The sequence below is a fragment of the Triticum urartu genome, chromosome 3 (assembly GCF_003073215.2).
Source record: "Triticum urartu cultivar G1812 chromosome 3, Tu2.1, whole genome shotgun sequence".
NCBI lineage: Eukaryota > Viridiplantae > Streptophyta > Magnoliopsida > Poales > Poaceae > Triticum > Triticum urartu.
This window is the reverse complement of record NC_053024.1, coordinates 243,836,297-243,861,484: the sequence shown is the minus strand read 5'-3', so window position 1 is coordinate 243,861,484 and position 25,188 is coordinate 243,836,297. Positions and strand designations below refer to the sequence as shown.

The window sequence follows — 25,188 nt, the reverse complement described above, 5'->3', positions numbered from 1 at the left end:
TTCTCCGACCAGACGACAAACTCCGGTGACACTTCCACCGTGTGGAAGCGTGGACGGGGGGGCCGCGCCACCAGAGCACGCCTCCCCTCGTCAGCTGGATCGCCGTGGCTGGGATGACCCGCTTCGCGTGCCATGGCACCACTCCGATAGTGGGCCGCGACAGGGGACGCGGTGTGCTTGCGCGGACGGCCACGTCTGCGCCTGGGCACCGGCGAACCGGGTCCCTCGTGAGGGGACTTTCCCTTCTCAGTTGCAGAGAACTTATTTCATGGCGCCATTGGTGGCGCAGCAAGCAACAAAGCGAGGGAGAAGAAGCTAGGAGTGGAGCGAGGAAGAAGAAGCAGCAAGCGAGGAAGAGATGGGCAACGGGGGCTCCGCCCCCCTCCCCATTAATAGCAAAAGAAGGCCAACCGGCACCTCCCACGACCACAGGTAATGATGGTTTCCCTTGCATGTCTCAGGGACTCGTCAAGGCATGCAGTCACCGAGGCAGCGTGGGGAAGCAGAGACGCCCACGACCAATCAACCGCCACGCGTCAACCAAGGCCGCAGGCTTTGGGGGCCCGCGGTGCTCCGTGCTTGGCCCTTGGCTTCGCCGCAAAGCGAAGTCCGAGCGCACCTTGGGCCCGGGGGATACTGTCGGCGTCCTGCGAACGGGGGTCCCCAGACTTGCCTGCCTGCGGCCCGTTGCGTGGCTGAGCCAGCAGGCCGTACGGACCATCTTCACCAACAAGGCACCCAAGACCCTCGCGAGGGGCGAAGCCTCGCGGGGCGGATGACATGAGATCTCCTTCGGGGCGGTCTAGTCAGGAAGGCTCACGAGGAGCGGAGATATCAAGGCGAGGCAAACCTCACGAGGCTCTTGTGACATGAGCCATGACGATCGACACCAAGCGGGCGCCAGGCGGGAGCCAGCACGCGCAGCGTCCTTGTTTCCTCTTTGGTGCTAAGGAAACTAGCGCAGGCGAGGAGTACCAAGGCATCAGGCAAAGGTTGCCATTTTGGTGCAACAAGACCAAGACCAGAAGGACGACAAGACGGAGGTCATCGTGGAGCCCAAGACGGCGTCACCACCAGAGCCTTTCGCAGGCGCAGACCACCTTTTGTCAGGGTGGCTTGTATTAGCTGTCCCCCTTCAAATTAGCCCGTCGTTGTTGGCTCCCTTCCCGCTCAATATTTGGGAAGAGGACCAGGGCCTCTATAAGTAGGGCTAGCCACCACCATAGAATGGGAGGAAGAGAAGGGGAGAGGATGAGAGGACGGCATCTTAGATCACTCTCTCACCCGCACAAGTTAGCCACGCACAAGAACACCTCAACCTCAGGAGGCTGTTCTTCCCCTTGTATTGTTCATCATCAGCCCAAGAGGCAATCCACCACCACCACACTGGAGTAGGGTGTTACACCACAACGGTGGCCCGAACTAGTATAAATCCTGTCTCTTTCTGTGTTGCGAGTTCGTCGAGTTTGTCCGCGAGATCTTAGTGAGCTAGGGCATACATCGATAGGAGGGAAAGACTTCGCGCACATCCCAGTGTTCGAACCTTAAGGGTTTGCCAGAACCCCACATCCGACAGAAGGGATGAGGTGTTGCTTAATGAGGTGCTTGCTCAAAATGCTTAGTGATATGCTCCAAAACCCTCCACTACTTTCTCATATCCACATATGTCCCACACCAAATATCCAACTCGGCCCCACCGATTCTTTCTATCCAGCACCACCGAGTTCAGTTGACATAGCCATTGCCAGAAACCCTAGTATTTTTGGTCTCACAGATAGGGATCTCGGTCTCACTGAGATGGACTTGTAATCTCTTTGTTTCCCTTCGTAACGTTTCGGTCAAACCGAGATGAGCGATCGGTCCCACCGAGATTGCAATGCAAACACTTTGTTTCCTTTTTGTAACATTTCGGTCCAACCGAGATGAGCGAATCGGTCCCATCGAGTTTGCCTGACCAACTCTCTGTTTGTCTATTACCAAAATCGGTCCCACCGAGTTTGTGTAATCGGTCTCGCCGAGATTACGTTATGCCCTAACGCTAATGAAATCGGTCCCACCGAGTTTACATGTCGGTCCCACCAAAACACCTAACGGTCACATTATGAACCAAATCGGTCTGACCGAGTTCTCTGAATCGGTCCCACCGAGTTTGGTGATTTGTGTGTAACGGTTAGATTTTGTGTGGAGGCTATAAATACCCCTCCACCCACTCTTCATTCATGGAGAAAGCCATCAGAACATGCCTACACTTCCAATACATATTTTCTGAGAGAGAACCACCTACACTTGTGTTGAGGTCAAGATATTCCATTCCAACCACATAAATCTTGATCTCTAGCCTACCCCAAGTTGCTTTCCACTCAAATCTTCTTTCTACCAAATCCAATCCTATGAGAGAGAGTTGAGTGTTGGGGAGACTATCATTTGAAGCACAAGAGCAAGGAGTTCATCATCAACACACCATTTGTTACTTATTGGGGAGTGGTGTCTCCAAGATTGGCTAGGTGTCACTTGGGATCCTCCGACAAGATTGTGGAGTTGAACCAAGTAGTTTGTAAGGGCAAGGAGATCACCTACTTCGTGAAGATCTACCCTAGTGAGGCAAGTCCTTTGTGGGCGACGGCCATGGTGGGATAGACAAGGTTGCTTCTTCGTGGACCCTTCGTGGAAGGAGCCCCCCGTGGACTCGCGCAACCATTACCCTTCGTGGGTTGAAGTCTCCATCAACGTGGATGTACGATAGCACCACCTATCGGAACCACGCCAAAAATCTCTGTGTCTACATTGTGTTTGCTCCCTCAAACTCATCCCTTTACCTTCATATGCAATTGTTTTACATTCCGCTTCTATACTCTTGGAATTGCATGTGTAGGTTGATTGCTTGACTTGTGCTATGTTGCTAAAATCTGCGAAGAACTAAAATTGGGAAAATGCTAGATTTTTATTTGGTCAAGTAGTCTAATCACCCCCCCTCTAGACATACTTGCGTTCCTACACACACTCATGCCAGTTGTCGGTGCTCATACTTTTTCATTGTATAATCCATGCTAGTTTATTTTCTGTTTTAAGCTTTCTTCTTGTGTGTTTGAAAAACCTTAAGAAAAACCAAAAAAATTAGTTTTAGCTTTTAGCTAGTTTACTTTCCATGCCTGTAGTAGTAGCAATTAAAAAGAAAACCCAAAAAGATTTATCGTTCTTCTTTTGCTTGTTGGGAGCTTTCCAGTGTAAATAGTTTTGTTTCTTTTCTTTTCTTTGGCGGTTGAGAGGAGAAGACCATGATGAAAATGTTGAGTGGCTCTCTTATGCATTATTGTTGATCTAACAAAGAGCTCATATTACCTTGTCTTCTCCCATGTATTGAATACTTGCAGATTCCAGCTTAGTCCAATGCATGTGCACTATTATTATTATCCACACAATTCGGTTGTGCAAGTGAAAGGCAATAATGACGATATATGATGAACTGATTGAGATGAGAAAAGCTGGTATGAACTCGACCTCTCTTGTTTTTGTAAATATGATTAGTTCATCGTTCCTGATTCATCCTATTATGAATGAAACATGTCTGCAATGACAATTAGAGATTATAGTTTCTTATGCCATGCTTAATTTGCTAGGAGTTTATAATGGTTTACCTTGCGTGCCAACATGTTATTAAAATGGTTGTGATGTGGTATGATAGGGTGGTATCCTCCTTTGAACGATTCGAGTGGCTTGACTTGGCACATGTTCATGCATGTAGTTGAAACAAAATCAACATAGCCTCCACGATATTTATATTCATGGTGAATTATATCCTACTCATGCTTGCATTCAGTGTTGATTAATTTTAATGCATGTTCATGACTATTGTCACTCTCTAGATGGTCGCTTCCCAGTCTCTTTCTAGCCTTCACTTGTACTAAGCGGGAATACTGCTTGTGTATCCAATTCCATAAACCCCAAAGTTATTCCATATGAGTCCACCACACCTTCCTACATACGGTATCTACCTGCCGTTCCAAGTAAATTTGTATGTGCCAAACTCTAAACCTTCAAATAAACATTCTATTTTGTATGCTCGAATAGCTCATATATCAACTAGGGTTGTATGTATCTTCCATGCTAGGCGGGTTATTCTCAAGAGGAGTGGACTCCGCTCCTCACTCACGAGAAAATGGCTGGCCACCGGGATGCCCAGTCCCATGCTCAAATCAAATCAAAATAATTGCAAACAAAACTCCCCCAGGATTGTTGTTAGTTGGAGGCACCCGTTGTTTCAGGCAAGCCATGGATTGATGCTTGTTGGTGGTGGGGGAGTATAAACTTTACCTTTCTGATTGGGAACCGCCTATAATGTGTGTTGCATGGAAGATATCGAGATCTCTCGGTTGTTATGTTGACAATGAAAGTATACTGCTCAAAATATTATTAATCTCTATTTCAAACTGAGCTCTGGCACCTCTACAAATCCCTGCTTCCCTCTGCGAAGGGCCTATCTATTTACTTTTATGTTGAGTCATCATCCTCTTATTAGAAAGCACCAGTTGGGGAGCACTGCTGTCATTGCATGTATTATTGTTAGTTTACATTGAGTATGACTTGACTGGATCTCTTTTACCATGAATTACAATTTCCAGTCAGCCCTTGATCTTTAAAGCTGCTCTGCATTTATGTTTTGCGGTCTCATAAAGGGCTAGTGAGATACCATCTTGTTATATCATATTATGATTGTTTTGAGAAAGTGTTGTCATCCGAGATTTATTATTATTGCTCGGTAGTTGATTATGTCATTGATATGAGTAAACATGAGACCTAAATGTTATTTTGAATATGGTTAGTTTATAATCTTTGCTGAAAACTTGAATGCTGGCTTTACATATTTACAACAACAAGAGCAAATAGAGTTTGTAAAAGTTTTTCTTTATCACTTTCAGTTTATCAACTGAATGCTTGAGGACAAGCAAAGGTTTAAGCTTGGGGGAGTTGATACGTCTCCGTCGTATCTACTTTTCCAAACACTTTTGCCCTTGTTTTGGACTCTAACTTGCATGATTTGAATGGAACTAACCCGGACTGACGCTGTTTTCAGCAGAATTGCCATGGTGTTATTTTTGTGCAGAAATAAAAGTTCTTGGAATGACCTGAAAATCAATGGAGATTATTTTTGGAATATATAAAAACTACTGGCGAAAGAATCAACGCTAGGGGCCCACACCCTGTCCACGAGGGTGGGGGCGCGCCTACCCCCCCCCCCCCCCCCCCCCCCCCCCCCCCCGCCCCCCCCCTACCTCGTGGGCCCCCTGGTGCTCCTCTGACCTCAACTCCAACTCTATATATTCGTGTTCGGGGAGAAAAAATAAAGGAGAAGGATTCATCGCATTTTACGATAAGGAGCCGCCGCCAAGCCCTAAACTCTCTCGGGAGGGCTGATCTGGAGTCCGTTCGGGGCTCCGGAGAGGGAATTCGTCACCATCGTCATCATCAACCTTCCTCCATCACCAATTTCATGATGCTCACCGACATGCGTGAGTAATTCCATCGTAGGCTTGCTAGACGGTGATGGGTTGGATGAGATTTATCATGTAATCGAGTTAGTTTTGTTAGGGTTTGATCCCTAGTATCCACTATGTTCTGAGATTGGTGTTGCTATGACTTTGCTATGCTTAATGATTGTCACTAGGGCCCAAGTGCCATGATTTCAGATCTGAACCTATTATGTTTTCATGAATATATGTGAGTTCTTGATCCTATCTTGCAAGTCTATAGTCACCTATTATGTGTTATGATCTGTTAACACCGAAGTGACAATAATCGGGATACTTACTGGTGATTACCGTAGTTTGAGGAGTTCATGTATTCACTATGTGATAATGCTTTGGTCCGGTACTCTATTGAAAGGAGGCCTTAATATCCCTTAGATTCCAATAAGACCCCGCTGCCACGGGAGGGTAGGACAAAAGATGTCATGCAAGTTCTTTTCCATAAGAACGTATGACTATATTCGGAATACATGCCTACATTACATTGATGAACTGGAGCTAGTTTTGTGTCACCCTATGTTATAACTATTGCATGATTGATCGCATCCGACATAATTCTCCATCACTGATCCATTGCCTGCGAGCTTTTCATATATTGTTCTTCGCTTATTTACTTTTCCGTTGCTACTGTTACAATCACTATAAAACCAAAAACTGCTACCGTACTTTTGCCACCGTTACCACTACTATCGTATTACTTTGCTACTAAATACTTTGCTGCAGATATTAAGTTATCCAGGTGTAGTTGAATTGACAACTCAGTTGCTAATACTTGAGAATATTCTTTGGCTCGCCTTGTGTCGAATCAATAAATTTGGGTTGAATACTCTACCCTCGAAAATTGTTGCGATCCCCTATACTTATGGGTTATCAGTATGCGGTGAAGAGGGGGGAAGGGGACCATCATATGTAGCACGCTTGATATGAACCTCGCTCTATGTAGGTGCATGGTTTACGGTTTTTTAGGCATGTGGCACATCAAAGTTGTGCATTTTAGGTATTCAACATATATATGTTTGGCCCACATGCAAAGCGGTGGTGGTTGTCCTCTCGCACCCACTTAAGCGGTTATCAGCGATATCGATGCTTTCCATTTGTGGGCCTCTTGGTCCATCACTACTTTTTGCCTGACAACAAGAGAGTTTAATTTGACTTACGAGGGGATTATTATTTTTGCTCTGGGATGACATGCATGATACAGCTTGAGCACACACACATGCATGTGTACGCATGAATCCCCCCCATCGAGTCGAAGAGGCTAGTACAACGACACATCATGAACCGATCTCGCTCTGTGTGGGGAGCTAGTGTACGATTTTTGACACACGCGCAACATCCATGTTGTGTATTCAATCATGCATGCATGCATCACCTCCATACATATGCATGTAGTGGATGCCTTCGAACGGTACACTCCCTCGCGTGGTTATCGGCGACAAGCCTATATATTCGTGGGCCCGTGTGGGCATCCATGATCACCTGACCGACAACAAGATAGGTTACCATGGCGGATTCTTCATTTGGTTCGTGTTATCGTAGTATAGGTCATGGTGAGATTCAGACCTAATTAAGTTTGAGCGCATATACTATGCACGCATGCATGCATGAATCCCCGTCGTTGGCTTGAAGTGTGGTGTAACATACATATGCACCGTCAACCTAACCCTCACTCAGTCTGGGGATTTCTAGTTCGAAATCATGGTGCCACATCAAAGTTGTTCCATTGTTACTCAAAAACACACCTCTCCATACATATGTTTGGGCCACACGCATGCAGTGGTTGTCTTCGGGGACTAGCTACTTGCATGATTATTGGCAAGCTAGCCCATCTCCGGGGTCGCATGGACGTCCATCACTTTGACCAACAACAAGAGAGAGGTTGTACGGCCAAGGTGGATTATTCTTGGTCCGTTTTACGATCCATCTTGGTGAGATATATGCCTCTCTGGCCCGCCGACTGAAAGTGTGTGTGTGGTGGGGGGGTTGCTACTTCGCACTTTGCTTGGTGAACCTTAGTTGGGGGGCATGCATTCATAGCATAGGATTCCCTTCGTGGCGACACGAGGGGGTGAGGGGCTGCTATCTACTTCGCACTTTGCTAGGTGAACCTCGGTTGGGGGGAGGGGGCGTGCATTCATAGCTTAGGATTCCCTTCATGCCGACAGGAGAGGGGGGCTGCTAGCTACTTCGCACTTTGCTAGGTGAACCTCGGTCGGGGGGGGCATGCATTCATAGCTTAGGATTCCCTTCGTGCCGACACGAGGGAGGGGTGGCTGCTAGCTACTTTGCACTTTGCTAGGGTGAACCTCGGTTGGGGGCATGCATTTATAGCTTAGGATTCCCTTCGTGCCGACACGAGGGAGGGCGCTGCTAGCTACTTCGCACTTTGCTAGGTGAACCTCAGTTGGGGGGCATGCATTCATAGCTTAGGAATTCCTTTGTGCCGACACGAGGGGGTGCTGCTAGCTACTTCGCACTTTGCTAGGTGAACATTGGTTGGGGGCATGCATTCATAGCTTAGGATTCCCTTCGTGCCGACACGAGGGAGGGGGGAGGGGCGGCTGCTAGCTACTTCACACTTTTCTAGGGTGAACCTCGGTTGGGGGGCATGCATTCATAGCTTAGGATTCCCTTCGTGCCGACACGAGGGAGGGGAGCTGCTAGCTACTTCGCACTTTGCTAGGGTGAACCTCGATTGGGGGGCATGCATTCATTGCTTAGGATTCCCTTTGTGCCGACATGAGGGAAGGGGGAGGGGGGCGGCTGCTAGCTACTTCGCGCTTTGCTAGGTGAATGAACCTTAGTTGGGGGGATGCATTCATAGCTTAGGATTCCCTTCGTGCCAACACGAGGGAGGAGGGGGCTGGTAGCTATTTCGCACTTTGCTAGGGTGAACCTCAGTTGGGGGGGAGGGGCCATGCATTCATAGCTTAGGATTCCCTTCGTGCCGACACGAGGGGGGTGGGGGCAAGCAATACAGTGCGCTTTGCAAGAGAGGTTCCACATCGAAGTTGCATTTGGTATTTGAAAATCAAACCACCCTTTTGATACATAAATTTGGTCCACATGCAAGTGTGTTCGTGTTCTGACCCTCTCTCGCGTCATTTTTCGCCAAATTTATGAACATTAGATAAGTCGGATGACGCAACAGACACAATTTACTCAAACTAACTGTGTGCCACGCTGGTGCACCTGTCACGCACACATCTGCACAGTAAATTGGGCTCCATGAGGCTCCCCCTCTCAAAAATATATGCTGACTCAAGGGTTTTTCTGTTTCATAACACACGGTTGTTATCTCCGGACCGTGTGCGATGTTTCTTGTTCCCAATCTCGCCTGCATCCCTAGAAAATATCTGCCCTCCTCGAGGGTTTTTCTGTTTCATAACACACGGTTGTTATCTCCGGACCGTGTGCGATGCACTATCATCAAAATTTTCAATAGCCCGACATTTCAATCTCGCGTTTGACTCCTGTGTAGTAAAATTTTCAGTACCCGCGTCATTTCCTCAAACACCCCCCTCCCTCCACACACACACACACACACCAAAACCTCCTCGGGCGTGCGCACACACACACACCCTCCCTCGCTCCAAACCCTAGCAATCCCCCCCCCCCCGCCGCCGCCGCCGCAAGGCCTCCATTGTCAACATCTACCGGTTTGCCCGTGCAGCTTACCCATCGATCTCCATACCCAGGCCGCCCTGAGTTTCTTAGATGACACCTGCCAAACGCCCCCTTTCCCACAGATCCCCATCCCCCACTCTAGAGCATCGCAGCCTAAGCCCGGCTACGCTTCCCATGGAGCTCGAGGAGCGACTGGCCCAAAAGATGTGTATAGCAGTCTCTTCGCTTGACGTCACCGAGGAAGCTGACGACCATTACTGGCGGCAGGCACTCAAGCAGCGGACTAGAGTATGCGGGCATGTCTCGTCCGCCGGCTACGACATCGAGGTCATCGACAGCGACGGCCTGAGGCGGGCTATGTCACAAGTTAAGTGGCCCACCTCCAACCCCTTAGGTTCAACCGCCGTCAATCTCATCCATGGCCCCGCCTCTGATCTCCTCTCGCTCGTTGTCAGCAATTTGCCATTCTACATCGCCATCGAGCCCCTTTTGTCATTTCTGAAGAACATGTTCTGCGACGCTGGCTTGGGATCCACAGCTTCCAAGTCAGACCTCATAGACGGCGACCACGAGGAGGGCACCCTCTCTGGCTCTTCCAAGGGGAAAGAGCCCATCTGCTCTTCCAAGGGAAAAGTGCCCGTCTGTGACATCAGGGAGGGCACCCTACAGCCGTGCTCTTCCAAGGGGAAGGAGCCCATCTGCGACAACATGGAGCGCATCCAGGGTCCGTGATCTTCCCACGGGAACGAGCCCATCTAGGATAAGTGAGGAAACCCATGATTTGTTTTGCCGTGCCTCTTCATAGGAGGAAACCCATGTTGTTTTGTCGAGTCCCTTTTGTAGTGTAGTGAGAATATGTCCAGTTTTAATTGCTATATCTGGTTGTTTGCAGTATGCCTTGTTTATTTCAGTTGTTCACAATGTGATGCTCTATATGTGCAATTATTTACTGTGCAGTACATTTCATCAATCCAGTTTTAAACATACCGATAGGAATGCATATATTTGCTTGTTGTTATAGCTAGCATATGCCTCTTTTAAAGTTTTTTGATTGTTTGGTTGTTTGTAGTTAGCATATGTCCAGTTTCAAATGCTATCTTTGGTTGTTCGTAGTATGCCTTGTTTATACCAGTTATTCACAACGTGATGTTCTATATGTGCAAGTATGAACTGTTGTGCTTAACATGCTTCTCGATGTACCTACACAGGACAATTTTGGGAACGACTGTTGTTTTCCATCGAGGTTAGTTTCATCCCATGGCTTATATCTGCTCACTGTTCAGGATATCAGTAGCTGGTACCATATAGGCAGGCGGCTGATAAGGGACTAATCGGTGAATCGGACTTTTAACTGAATATATCTGCAACCCATTTATCGTTAGGTTAACTAGGGCCATATGTAATATATCTAAGGCTACATAGCAACATGCACTGTACTTAATGTCTAAATATGCAATCCTAGGCTACATAGCAACAAGGAAGAGTGTTACATTAGTGTTCTAATGATGTCTAGATATACGTAGAAGAGTAGCAGCAAAAACAACAACACAACCATGTTTGCATACTCAACTTAGCTAGAGGTTAGAGTTAGTTTCTAGCTCATTACTAACCCTGAACTAACTCCATCCAAAGAGTTGTTTGGATGGCAGGGTTAGATTGACAATAAATGCACTAGGAGAACTAGCTCCAATTAGCACCTCTTGGGTTGGATAGTTTTTTTGGGTGGGTTATAGATGCAACTAGCTCAAACTAGCCCTCGTGTTTAGATATACTTTAGGGCTATTTGAGCCTGAACTAGCTCAAACTAACTGTAACCCCTGGATACAGGAGCAGTTAATCAGCCGATAATTTGTAAGAATGCACTAAACTCCTTCCAACCCATAATATAAGATGTTAATTCATCTAATATGTGAGTATATTTGATGTTATAAGATACTCCCTCCATTCCTAAATATTTGTCTTTTTAGAGATTTCAAATGGACTACCACATACAGATGTATATAGACATATTATAAAAGGGTGTTGTGCTACATCATTGTGCAATTGCTGTTTAGCTTCTAATATTAACTTGGTGCTTTTAGGTACATATGTCATTGGTACAGATCTGCGCTTCGACCCTTTCTGCGTATGGGGCAATGAGATATCGATGAACTAGCATCAAGTGAGGAATCTAATAAAGTGTTAGTAAAATGGGTCCAAAGATGGTAATTAAACTATTTGTTTACACTTTATCCAAGACAACAGCGAAATGCAGGATGGTAAGTAAGAACTCTGCAGCCTTCTTTTTACTGCCCATAATGAGTTGTGTTATATGACAATGTCTGAATCTTTTTCCTTTGCAGTGGTTGCCAAAGTAGTTTACTCAAGATTACCTCTCAAACTACATGATTGGTGGGCATGCAAAGGTTAAAGTATTTCTACCAGAACACGATGATTATCTAGATGTTTTCATGAAGACCATGAAGGATGGCCGGTCGGCCATCACAAGGGGTTCGACTAGAGTCATGTGTGCCTTCTGCATGGAGGAGGGCACAATATGGGAATTCTGCTTCACCTTGTCCAGCAACCAGAATATATTTCTCCTCTTTCTTTACCGTCTTTAATAGTAAAAGTATATAACTGTGGTTCATTATTCTTTATTTGGTTCTTATGTAATTCTTGAACATATGTACCTATGAATCGAATAATGCATTGGTTGTTTGAACCTGATGGATATTAATAAAGCTGTAGCATACATTCAAATTCAAATTCAAATCCAAATCCAAATCCGGTACAATTTGGAAAAGCAGCAATTAAATTAGGGTTAAATTACGCTCTCCAGGTTGTTACGGCACATACGGTTGGTAAAACACAAACATTTGCGATATGCACCATAATCCGAGACAGTTCACAGAGAGGAAACGTGTGTAAGCATGCACATAGTTGTCGTTTGCAAACCGTGTGCGATGTCAGACAATATCACAAACGGTGCGGGCAAACTAAACATTTGTGTTAGTTGCCTTATCGTACACGATTCACAACCATGAATTGTTTCTGATGAACTATGCATCATAAACGTTGCACCATAGGATAGCGTGTGCGATAGTTGTCGTGTATGACGATGTTATAATGGTCCGACGCTTCATAATCTTGTTCGACACTCGTATGACGATTGGCTAATCTTCTTAATGATGAACCGTTTGTGATGGGCCGCGCATCATACACGCTCTATAATAGTGAACCGTTTGTGATGGGCCACGCATCGTAAACGTAGCACCACAGAATACCGACTGCGATGGCAATGCGAGCAGAAACAAGTAGGAGTACTATAGGGGCCCTATCCCCAACGGTTTCTGGGTCGTGTGGGAAGGACCCCCCTATCGCCCACACTCACTTGGCGACGATTCCAAATGTCGTCGCGGAAAGGGGTTAAAAACCGTTTGTTTAGGACCGACATGCACCAGTGATGGTTTATGCGTTTCGTATCTACCACGCCTTGATGAAATTGGGAAAAGAAAGGTAGGACGAGCCTTTTAACTATGGGCCACTATGTTCTATAGAAGGAGGGCCCAAAGCCGTCTGGCCCAGGGCTGGCCCGGGGGTTCATTGGGAAGAAAGCAAGCTTGATTTCATCTTCCGAGAAATTTTCATCTAGGACGTGGAGGCCTGCAACAGGCTGTGGGTAGATCGCATTCAGGTCAAAGGCCCAAGATGTATTTGTTGGTGTACCAATGAGGGAGATGAAAAAAATCCCGTAAGATCGCGGCTTTGTGGTGGTGAGAGGTGAAAACATTACCGTCATGTGTGAGTGAGAAAATTTTGTTCTTCCTCATACGCTGGGAGGTAGACATATGGCAGAATTTTGTGTCCCCCCCATGGATGGCCCGGGAAACTTTAGCATGCCATCTCCAATACGTCATTTTCTTATGGATTGTGCATTTAAGGATCGAGATGATGATCTTGCGAGTGAGAAGTTCTGATTGGGAGAGAGCCCTTGATTCCTCAGCGTCTAGGCCAGAGGTTGCAGTTTTGCAACGTGATTCACGGAGGGGTGTAGGAATGCGTGAACGTGCCCATTTTTTAGGCAGGCCCGTGATTTTTTGACCAAGGAAGCAAGGGTGGCGGCCGAGTTGGCCGGTGTGGGCAGATTTGAGGTCCAACATTTCTTAACAATATCATTACATGGACGAAAATTGGCCCAACCAGGCTCAAATTTAAAGAAGTTAGACCGAGAGATCGTTGTGGTGATGTGGATGAGGAGAGGGACGTGGTCGGAAGTGAAGCATGTAAGCGATGATAGAGATGTGTTAGGAAAGGCGTCGGCCCATGAAAGGTTAAAAAAGTGTGGTCAATCCATTCTAAAGTGGGCATTGATCTATTGTTTGACCACGTAAATTGGAGATCAAGGAGTGGCAGCTCGATGAGAGTTAGGTCGTCTATGGTTTGGTTGAACGCGTTGGCCTCTGACTGCCAAAAGGCTTTGTTGTTTTTGTCGGAAGGGAAGTGAAGGAGGTTGAAGTCTCCAACAAGCAACCAGGGAGAATCATCCGGTTGTGAGATAGCTAGGAGCTTGTAACACCCCGGATGTAACTTTCCCAATTTGTACTCCAACTCTTGCCGTTTCCGGCGTTAAGTTATTTATTTTCTCAGGTTCGGGTCTTTGTCTCCGTGTGTTGTTGTCGTTGTCATGCATCTCATATCATGTCATCATGTGCATTGCTTTTGCATACGTGTTCATCTCATGCATTCGAGCATTTTCCCCGTTGTCCGTTTTGCATTCCGGCGCTTCGTTCTCCTCCGGTGGTCATTTCTAGCTTTCTTTTCATTTGTGGGGATTAAACATTTCCGGATTGGACTGAGACTTGCCAAGCGGCCTTGGTTTACTACCGGTAGACCGCCTGTCAAGTTTCGTACCATTTGGACTTCGTTTGATACTCCAACGGTTAACCGAGGGACCGAAAAGGCCTCGTGTGTGTTGCAGCCCAACACCCCTCCAATTTGGCCCAAAACTCACCTAAATCCTCTCCATCATCTATAGCGTTCGATCATGATCGCGTGGCCGAAAACCGCACCTCATTTGGACTCTCCTAGCTCCCTCTATGTCTATTTAAAGACCCCTCTGAATCCGGATCTTCCTCTCCCCCCGAAACCCTAAAATCCCCTCGCACGCACCGGACATGTCCGCCACCGCCGGACGAATCCCGCCGCCGCGCCCCAGCCAATAGGCGCCCGCCACGTGTCACTCCACCGCCAGCCGCCGCCGCGGCCCGGGAGCCCAGATCCGGCCCCCGCGGCCCGCTCCCGCCCGCCGCCACCTACCGCGCCCCGCCGCCGTTGCTCCTCTCGGCCCGCGCCACCGCGACGCCCGCACGCGCCCTCGCCGGCGGCCGCCTCGCCCCTCGCCGGCGACGACCGCACCATGCCGCCCCACCTCCTCGTCGACGCCGGCTCGGCCCCGCGCCGCCGAGCCGCCGCCCGGCCGCCACCGCCTTCACCACCACCGCCTCCTCGCCGTCCGGTGAGCCCCGGCAAGTTCGCCGGCGACCTCGGATCCGGCCAGCTACAGTGCGTGCTGCCGTCCTCTTTTCGCGTGCCTCGGGTCAAACCCTGGATCTGGGAGGTTGAATTTTCGTCCAAGTCCCTAAAATTTCCGTTTCAAGTGCTCATGTTTGTGACCCTGTAACTTTGCATCTGTAGCTCCGATTCATGCATATAGCATATCAAAATGTTCATCTCAGAGAGTACATCATTTCATTCCATTGCATCTTTTTCATTTAAGCTCATCTTGATGCCCGAAATGCTGTTAGAAGAGGGCTACTTGAGATAATTGTCAGATCTGCTACTCCGTTTAGGTTTTTGTTATTTTTGCCATGATTAATGTGTGCATTATATGCCCGGATGCTCTACATATGTTTTGTTAAGGGTTTGTCGTCTTTCTAGAGGTGCATCCCATATATTTTTATGGTGTGTGTGGTGACTAGTGCAAGCTTGCAAAGTGGTGCACTTGCTAATTCTGTTTTCAGGGACTTAGCAAATCCACTAAGTCCTTGATCTGTTTATTTCATGATGCCATATGTTCATGTTGTTTCCTAGTGATCCGTGCCTCTTTTGAGGATGATCAGTAAGGATGTTTTGTTAATATTGTAGTGCTCTATCCATCCATGTCTTTGTTTGCAATTATGGAGCACCCTGGCTTGAGTCAATCGAGCTCTACTTTTGCTACTTTGTGAATCTGGGCAGATTGTCAACTTGTTTGCAATTTTGCCGGTGATGTGGTAGTTGATCCGTGTATGCTATGCTATTGTTCTTGCCATGTATAGCTTGCATTTTGTGCCTTCTTGATGGATGTATGCTTGTCTTGCCATGACTTGCACCGTAGTGAGTGCATCGAGCTCGTAAACATGCCTACTTGAGTTATATTTCAGCATGTGTCAGTTTTTCACTAAGTTTGAAAACTGATTATGTTTTTGCTATGTTCACATGCTTGCAATTGTATTTTCTGATCCCTTTTGGCTCAAGGTCACTAAGGGACTTTTGTTAAGCTATTTGAGTAGCTCCATTCCATGCTTTACTTTGCCATGTTCAGATCCTGTAGCATGTAGTTTTGTGGCTCCGAAGAGGGCTACCTGATCTGAAATTCCAGACAAATCTGTTTGCCATATGCATTTTTGCCATGCTTGTTTGAACCTGTTAATGGATGAATTGGCCGTAGCTCAGTGCTAGAATTTGTTAAGAATCTTGTGTGCATCCCTTCCATGTATTTTGTTGTCATGTTTGGGTGCTGTAGTATGTTCATTTCGTTGCATTTAGATACCTACTTGCTGTAAATCGCAGACCGGTGTCATTTTTTAATCGCTTGCCATTTCCAAACCGTAACTCCGATTCCGGCGTTCTTTATATCGTTTTCAAGCGATTTCATCTCATATTTCCAGTGGCACACTTGGATTTCCAAGTTGAGGCCGGGTTCATGTGTTTCCTGTCATATCTTGCATTTCGCATCCCGCATAGCACATCATCATTGCATCATATTGTTTGGTCCTTGCACGTGGTTGATTGTATCCTTGTTGCTTGTTTGTCTTGTTTGGGTAGAGCCGGGAGACGAGTTCGCTAACGAGGAGTCCGTTGAGTTTGCTTTCGAGGAACCAGTCAACTCTGACAACTATGCAGGCAAGATGATCATACCCTCGAAATCACTATTATCTTTGTTATGCTAGTTTGCTCGCTCTTTTGCTATGTCAATGCTACGATTCCTACTACTTGCTTTCAAGCCCCCCAAATTGCCATGTCAAACCTCTAACCCACCATGTCCTAGCAAACCGTTGATTGGCTATGTTACCGCTTTGCTCAGCCCCTCTTATAGCGTTGCTAGTTGCAGGTGAAGATTGGAGGTCGTTCCTTGTTGGAACATTTATTTACTTGTTGGGATATCATTATATTATCTTGTTATCTTAATGCATCTATATACTTGGTAAAGGGTGGAAGGCTCGGCCTCTCGCCTAGTGTTTTGTTCCACTCTTGCCGCCCTAGTTTCCGTCATATCGGTGTTATGTTCCCGGATTTTGTGTTCCTTACGCGGTTGGGTTATAATGGGAACCCCTTGATAGTTCGCCTTGATTAAAGCTTTTCCAGCAATGCCCAACCTTGGTCTTACCATTTGCCACCTAGCCTCTTTTTCCCTTGGGTTTCCGGAGCCCAAGGGTCATCTTATTTAAACCCCCCCGGGCCAGTGCTCCTTTGAGTGTTGGTCCAAACTAGAGTCCTGTGCAGCGCCCCCTCGGGGAAACTCGAGGTTTGGTTTTAGTTATATGGAGCGCTCATCTGAGTGTGCCCTGAGAAAGATATATGTGCAGCTCCTATCGGGATTTTTCGGCACATTCGGGCGGTGTTGCTGGTCTTGTTTTAACCTATCGAAATGTCTTGAAGAACCGAGATACCGAGTCTGATCGGAACGTCTTGGGAGGAGGTCTATTCCTTCGTTGACCATGAGAGCTTGTCATGGGCTAAGTTGGGACACCCTTGCAGGGTTTTGAACTTTCAAAAGCCGTGCCCGCGGTTATGGGCAGATGGGAATTTGTTAATGTTCGGTTGTAGATAACTTGAACCTTAATTAATTAAAATGAATCAAATGAGTGTGTTACAGTGATGGCCTCTTCTCGGCGGAGTCCGGGAAGTGGACACGGTGTTGGAGTAATGTTTGCGCAGGTTGCTCTTTAGTTTCTCGCTCGCGCTTTGCCTCTTCTTCTCGCTCTCTTTTTGCGAATAAGTTAGCCACCATACTTGCTAGTCGCTTGCTGTAGTTCCACATATATTTACCTTGCCTTACCTATAAGCTTAAATAGTCTTGATCGCGAGGGTGCGAGATTGCTGAGTCCCTATGGCTCACAGATTACTATTACACCAGATGCAGGGCCTGATGATTCCGCTACAGCAGACGCGTATGAGCTCAAGTGGGAGTTCGACGAAGACTCTCAATGTTACTATGTTTCCTTTCCCGATGATCAGTAGTGGTGCCCAGTTGGGGGTGATTGGGACCGTGTCGCATGTTGGGTTATCTTTTATTTTGGCGCCGTAGTCGGGCCATGAGTGTTTGTTTGATGTAATGTTATTTATGTACTTGATTGACGTGGCGAGTGTAAGCCAACTATGTTATCTCCCCTTTATGAATTATTTTACATGGGATGTTGTGAAGATTGCCTAACTTGCAACATATGCCTTCAATGCGATTATGCCTCTAAGTCGTGCCTCAACACGTGGGAGATATAGTCGCATCGAGGGTGTTACAAGTTATCCAGGAAGGATTGTTTGAGCGCATGTGAAGAGGGAGCGTAGATATTGGTTATGGCAATGTTGCGAGCACATGCTGTTGATTTTAGGATTAGGGTGGAGGACAAGGTGAGGTGAGTGTACGAGATAACTTGGAAAGAAGTTTTGTTAACGGTAGAAATAGTGCCGCCAGCCGTGCCAATGGCGGGCAACGAGAAAACTTGGTCTAGGTCACATGGTATGAACGATCTTAGTTTGGTATCGGAGTAGGTATCGAGTTTTGATCCTTCCAGGAGGGCAATGTGAGGTTTGATCGCGAGCAATTCAGATAGAACGTCAGAACACTTGGCATCGTCACCCAAGCCACGTACATTCCATGAGCAAATAGAGATTGCAGTATTACTCATTAGGATGATGCATACACCGACTGGATAAGCAAAAGTACAAGAGTTCTATGATAGCAAGTATTACATAATGACGCGAGGATAGTAGTGGACCCAATGACAGCAGACACGATGAGCAAAAGAGCAACGACACACTTAGCGCGTATGATCTAGCAGAGATGGACATCAGCATCAATTTAGGCCCCGACGCCGAGGGGCAGAGCATGCCTAGGATACGGTTCATGGTGCGTCTTCCTCACCGAAGGCAGAGGCCTCAGAGTCAAGGATAGCTGCAACGTGACCGTCATCGGTGCCACAGAGCAACACAATGGTGGCCAAATCTTCAGCAGAGGCAGGAGGGCCATCAGCAGCGTCGAGGCGAGTATCCTGGATGGCGTGATCAATGGTCGTGTCAATGTCCGCAGGAGAGAGGCGAGTGGCCTTAGCCTTGACGGCCTTGGAGATCATGGTGGACTACTTGGCCTCCTTGCCGGCAAGCCGCGCGCTACGGCGCAGCTTGTCTTTAGAGGAGGAGTGGTCACGAGATGTCTTGCCGCGCTCTTTGCGTATAGTGCTCTCGTGGGTGTCAAGGTCCTGGAGAGAGTGAGTTGCATCCGTCATGGCAGAGGTCAGATTATTGTCAATAATGGTTAAGGGAGTTGGTTGATTAAGCGTAGGAGAGGGAGGGTTACCATTTGACGTGAAGATTCACCAGCAGAGAAAGGGAAGGTGATAATAGCGGAATAAATAAAGAATAATTAAAATCCTTCTAAATAGGATTCGAACATACTACCGCTCTACCATTGAGCTACTGAAATAAAATCTTTCTAAATAGGATTCGAACCTACGATCGCTCTACCACTGATCTACTGAAAAATAGTTGCCTGTCGTTGATTCGTTTTATTGGTTTGAGAAGCCACTTAATAAAATTATACTCCCTCCCTCCCAGTGTCTTTACATTAAAACTCTTACATTAAAGAATAAATAAAATCCTTCTAAATAGGATTCAAACCAAAGACCAGCCTAAATGAGATTTGAACCAGTCAAATGAGTCAGCTAAATAGGATTCGAACCTACGACCAGCCTAAATAGGACTTGAACCAATCAAACCAGTCAGTTAATAGCTGACTGTTCTACCACAGAGGGATTCGGACCATTCTATCAGGGGGATTCGACCAACTAGAGTTCAACTCTCGCTCGCTTTGTTCCATGCCTCATACATAAGGAAACCCAAAGTGGCTCTATTTCATTCTAACGGAGGGAGCATGAAATTACATTTCTCACAAAGGATTACAATACTTTGTAGAGTTAGAGCAACTCCAACGGGGCGATCCAAATGAACGCACGCTTTGTCTGTTTTTGGTTCATTTTGGTCGGCCAGGCGGACGTGCATGTTCGTATTTTCAAATGGGTCGGCTTGACCGCCCAACGGGAGGCTGGCCCAAATATGCTGGCCTGAAAAAAAAACAACTCGCAAAAAATAAACATAAGTGGCCGATCAAACACCGGCCAAAGTTCACTTAAACCTAATTAAACATTAATTAAAATATAAAAAAGTATGTGCCCACCTTCTGCCGCCCTGCACGCTGCCCCAGACGTCGTCGGTCTTGCCCTTGCCCTTGGCGTCGACCTCGTCTTCGCCGGTGAGGTCGATGAAGATAGGAGCAGGGCCAGCCCACCCGAACGCCGCCTAGTACGCTGTCAGGGCAGCCTCCTCCGGCGTCTGCTCGGGAGGCGGCATTGGCCAGCTGCGCGCGCTCCTCCTCCTCCTCCTCGAGCCGGAGCGCCTCCCCATCACGTTGGAGCATGGCCTCGTAGCGCATCTGCTTCTCGCCGTCGGCCTGCTCCTGGCGGAGCCAGTGCGCCTTCCAGCGCTCGAGGTGGGCCGTCTCCTGCACCAGCATCGCGGTCAAGTGGACGGGAGGCACGCTCACCCACTCGCGGTACTAGCCCGTCCACGAGTAGGCCTCCTCTAGCCAAGTGGGTCGGGACAGGGAGCGCTTCCGCGTCGGCTCCGGCTTGGGCTCGACGGAGGGTGACGATGGCGGTGTCGGCACGAACAACGGGGTGTGGACGGAGTCCCCCGCCGTCGACAGGGTTTGCTGTCGCCGTCAAGGAAGCAAAGGTGGGATGCCAGATATGGACGAAAGTGGATGAGGCCGGCCCCCGCCGCACGTGTGTGCAAAGGTGGGGTGCCAAATGTGGATGAAAGTGGATGAGCCCGGCCCCCGCCGCACGTGTGTTAAAAAAGGATGTTTTCATACGCTTTCATTGGCTGGCTGATGGGCCCGTTGTCGGTGGTGACGGTTGGGCGGCCTACAAATGAGGACGCGGCGGATGCCGAGGAAACGCGCGGCGCGTCCAATTTTAGGGTGAAAATGGGTCGGCGCGGACGACAGACGGACGCGATTTTCGTTTAGGTCGGCGCGTTGGGCCTTCACTTTTGTCCGCACCGACCCAAACGCACGAAATAGGTCGCCCCATTGAAGTTGCTCTTAGTGACTTATTAATAAAAAGAGTTGCTCTTAGTGACTTATTAATAAAAAAAAGTTGCCCGGCATAATTTATTGAGTCAATTACATCAGTGGTGCTTGAACTTGGCGTGAACGGTCACTTTGATGCTAGAATTTGCGGTATACATCGAACTGGTGTAATAACTTGGCTCCGGCGTGCAAATCTCGGTTGTGTACGCCCGAGCCACTGACTAGGCGCGCCAACATGTCATGGTCCCACAGTCAGGATGGCAAAGAGAGGAAGTGTGACCATTTTTTTTAAAACCCCCTTGAGTCTTTTTCTCATAAAAAAACCTTATTGACGTTGGAAAGGTGGCATTTTAATTTTTTTTACGACTCTGTTGCTAGTGGGTCCCGTGTGTACATACTAAAATTAACAAGAAAAATGGAGGCTTGGCATCTCGAGCGCGTGACCCTTGGTTAGGTCACAGTTGGTCCTGGCCGCTATACCATTCACCTATTAACAACTTCACATGAATAGTTTTTCTTTTTTTCGAGAAATACTTCAACATGGATAGTTAGGTTAATGTAGTCGAATAGAGGCGCTTGTGGGGCTGAAATGGGCTGCCGTCAGTGCGGCCCATTTGCTCCTGTTTATTTTATTTAGATATTTGTAGGTATGTAAATTCTAATGTCAATAATAAAAATAATGTTTAAATTTTCGTGAAGTATAAATATTATTATACATAGAAACAAAATAAATTACTTTTCTAAACTGTTCACATATAATTTTAAAAACATACATACATATGTAAAATAATATTTGTGAAATTACAAAAATATTTGTATAATAAGAAATAAATATTTTTAGCACTACAATTCATAAAGGTTATTTTAATTCTACAAGCATTTCAATAATCGTACGCATATCTTTAGGAAAAAACTAACGCCCGCACGTGTGGCATCTTGCACATCGTTCACATGTCTTCTTTACCACATGTGAACAAATGACATCAGCAGAAATCTTTTTGATTTTCGGTTTAAAAATGTTTTATCTCCTAATTAAAAAATTGAATTAAAATTTTTTTTTCACCATTAAATCCGTCTCGATAATTTTTTAAAAACTAGACCTCATGTTGATACGTTTTGACCGATTTTTTTTTGCCCAAAGGTTCCCATAATGTTTACATTGTAGTTGCCATAGTGCTTAAACTAAAGTTGCCATGTGGCAATTTCAGTTTGTAGAGCATGGCAATTTTAGTATTCTGATGATGGCAACTACAGTACTTTGATCATGAAAATTATTTTTTGTATGAACCATGGAAATTTTAAGTGCATGTATCATGGCAGTTTTAGCTTATGGTTTATGGCAAGTCTAGTTTCTTAATTCTCCATTTTATAAATGTCAAAAAATTACTTTTAAATGTAGAAGAAAATAGCTGAAAATATCATCGCAACTTCAATGTAAACACCATGACAATTTATGTGCAATAGACATGGCAATTTTTAATCCCCAAAAAATTCGTCGGAATATATTGATATGAAATCTAGTTTCGAAGATCTCGTCGCGAGGAATTTAATGATGAAAACAAATCTTCAATTAGATTTTTTATTTAAGAGATAAAACATTTTAAAAATTAAAAATCCAAAAAATTCGGACATGCATGCATGCGGTGACATGGCGCAATCTGTGTGTTATAAAGCGTGTGGACGGATTTCGTTCCCACCACACGTGTGGGCGTTAGCATTGTCCTATTTCTATAATTCAATGTCTGTATAATTAAAAAATATGTAGTTTAAGATCTAAAATGTTAATATGAATATTCAGTCGTGCTAATATTTAAATTAGACAATTGTTTTTAATATAAGTCAAAAGTGAATATTCGTAAATATTTAGTAAATGTTTATATTCATCAGTTTGAATAATTTAAATGTAGCTGCAACTCTATACTTTTTATATTCATTAAACATTCTAAGTGTCCGCATTTACTAAACAATTTATATAATGCATGTTTGTTCAAAAACTTTTATGTACTAATCATCGTTTGTATGTATAATATTTATCACACATAAATGTTTTGAACTTTATTTTTATTACTTATGTTTTACAATTATTTTAAAAAGAACTAGCGCGTGTAAAATGGGCGGCACTATCTGCAGCCAATTTAAGCCCCACATGCATCATCTTCATACTACTTTTCTTTTTCCAGATACCCTTATATACTACATTAAGGACTTGTTATACTTATTGAACATCTGGGAGCAAATGTTGCCGTGGTTGTGAGGGTGTGCGTCCTAGCAGTAGTTGGCGTGTTCGAATGTAGAGGCCTAAATTTTTCTTTTAGTTTTCACGTCAGCACCTACTTGTCATAGAGCAAAAAAGAAAACATCTACCACGTGAACATGGTCTTTTTTGTGAGAAATAAATTCTTTTAGGGGTTTTTTTGAAAAAAAGAATAGGCCACACGTTTCAAGTCACTGACAGCGGGCCCCGTGCCACACTGCCATGCCAAGTCAGCGTTGATTTCCTATCCATACACAATTAGGACCGTATTTGCACAACCAAACCAAGTTATTGCACCAGCTCAATGTATGCCATAAGTTCTAGCATCAAAGTGACCGTTTACGTCAAATTCAAGCACCACGGGTGTAATTGACTCTAATTTATTCATTTGCTACAGGAGTAGCTCGTACAAAGTGTCACACAAAACGCTCACACGCAACAGGTGTGCATGCTTCAGGCGTCCTTCCGCGCCCTCAATGCCGGACCCCATCCCGTGCCCTCCTCGCCCATCGGGCCGACGTCGTTGAACGCCTGCCCTGTCATCTGGTCCGCCGCCTTCACCCGCAGCATCACGTCCTCCTCATCGTCGGCCCTCAGTGCCGCCTTCATGCCGGTGCCCTCCTCGCCCATCTTGCCGACGTCGTTAAACCCTGTCCCGGTCATCTGGTCCGCCTCCTTCACGCGCATCACCACGTCGTCCGCGTTCAGTGCCTCGCCCCTGCCCGCGTCTCTTGCCGTCCCCTTCCTCTCAGCGAGCTTCCGCTCGATCACGTCCGTCGGCATCGTCATCTTCTCCTTGAACGCCTCCGTCAACCCCTGCGCCGACCCGAAGATGTTCTCCGTTGCCAACTTCGACCTGCAGATTTAACAGATTGACGCGTTCAATCAACTTACTGTTGAAGCCTTCGCATCTTGATCCTTGAACCACGGCGTGGCTGGTGGCAACGGTGCTTTTACCTCTCCTCCTCCGGTGGTTGGTGCGTGCGCTGACGGGCCTCCTCGGCCTTCTCCGCCGCCCGCCGCCGCACATCCTGGCCCTGTTGCCACGCCGACTCCTTCGTCTCGCCCTTGCTATCCTTGGCCGAGCCGGCGAGCGCTCGCCGGGCGTCCTCCTTCTTGTCCACCATGTACTCCTTGGCGCCCTCCGCTGTATCAACGGTTGCGTCCTTGGCGCCCTTGGCCTTCTCCGTCACCGTCTCCGCCGCTCCACTCGCCTTGTCAGCCGCCGCGTCCTTAGTCTCCAAGGCAGCGTCCTTGGCGCTCCTCGCCTTCTCCGTCACCATCTTCCCCGCGCCGCGCGCCTTCTCTGCGGCCGCGTCCTTGGTCTCCTTGGTCTTCCCCGCGGCGGCGTCCGCCATCTCCCTCGTCTTCTCCACCGCCGCGTCCTTGGTCTCCTTGGTCTTCCCCGCGGCGGCGTCCGCCATCTCACTCGCGCTCTCCTTCCCTTCCTCGGCCTTCTGGGATGCGTAGCTCCCGTACTCATTGACTTTTTCCCCCGCGGTCCCCATGGCGCCGGTAGAGTGGCTGTCGTGGGCCGTGGTTGTGTTCCGGACGCCGCCGGAGAAGGTGTCGCGGACGGCGCCCAGCAGGGAGCGCGCGCTCTCCTGCACGCTGCCGAAGATGCCGGTCCGCCGTCCTGGGCTGCTGGGCTCGTGCATGTCCCGCCTGGCCGCGGCGAGCTCGTCGGCCGCCTTCTGCGCCGCGGCCTGCGCGCGCTCCTCGCGGCGATCCTGCTCGGACGCCATAGCTATACCTGGCTAGGTGATCTAGTGATCTTGATGCTGTAGCTGTGGTGAAGCGTGGGGAGATGCTATACTACTATGTTCGGTCAGAGGTGCCCTGTTCTTCGCCGTGCGAGTGGAGAAGCACAACGAGGAGCGAGCTTAATAAAAGGTGGCGACGGGCGAGAGAGGTCTGGAAGGGCGCGGACGTGAGAGCGGTGGCGGCCGGTGACCCGCGAGCGGCGCGCGGCGCGACGCGTGTGCGAGCGGCGGACACGTACGCCTGCGCGGCTTCGTGGCCTTCTCGGTTGGATACATGCCGACATGTGCATGCCAAAAGGGATAAACTTGGTTTGAGCTGCCCGACGCTGCCACGAGATCGCATTCGCAGGAGATACGCCTTCATTTCGCCCCTAAAGCACGGCGGCCATAAGCTCTACTAAACCACCAGAGCTT

General features: G+C 47.3%; 1 protein-coding gene across 1 annotated transcript; it reads right to left on the bottom strand.

Moving 5' to 3' along the window:
- Window positions 1-23,375: 23,375 nt before the first annotated feature.
- LOC125548305 (late embryogenesis abundant protein ECP63-like) lies at window positions 23,376-24,863 on the bottom strand. Its single transcript, XM_048711953.1, has 2 exons — window positions 23,969-24,863; window positions 23,376-23,867 (listed from the first exon to the last, which is right to left on the bottom strand). Exons 1-2 carry the CDS (start codon window positions 24,754-24,756, stop codon window positions 23,465-23,467), a joined length of 1,191 nt encoding a protein of 396 aa, XP_048567910.1. The 5' UTR covers window positions 24,757-24,863; the 3' UTR covers window positions 23,376-23,464.
- Window positions 24,864-25,188: the final 325 nt, after the last annotated feature.

Bases quoted from the DNA above. Each gene is read 5' to 3' on its own strand.
- LOC125548305 (XM_048711953.1), bottom strand. From the start codon at position 24,756: ATGGCGTCCGAGCAGGATCGCCGCGAGGAGCGCGCGCAGGCCGCGGCG. The intron at 23,868-23,968 runs GTAAAAGCACCG...TTAAATCTGCAG, and splicing joins CAACCACCGGAGGAGGAGAG to GTCGAAGTTGGCAACGGAGA.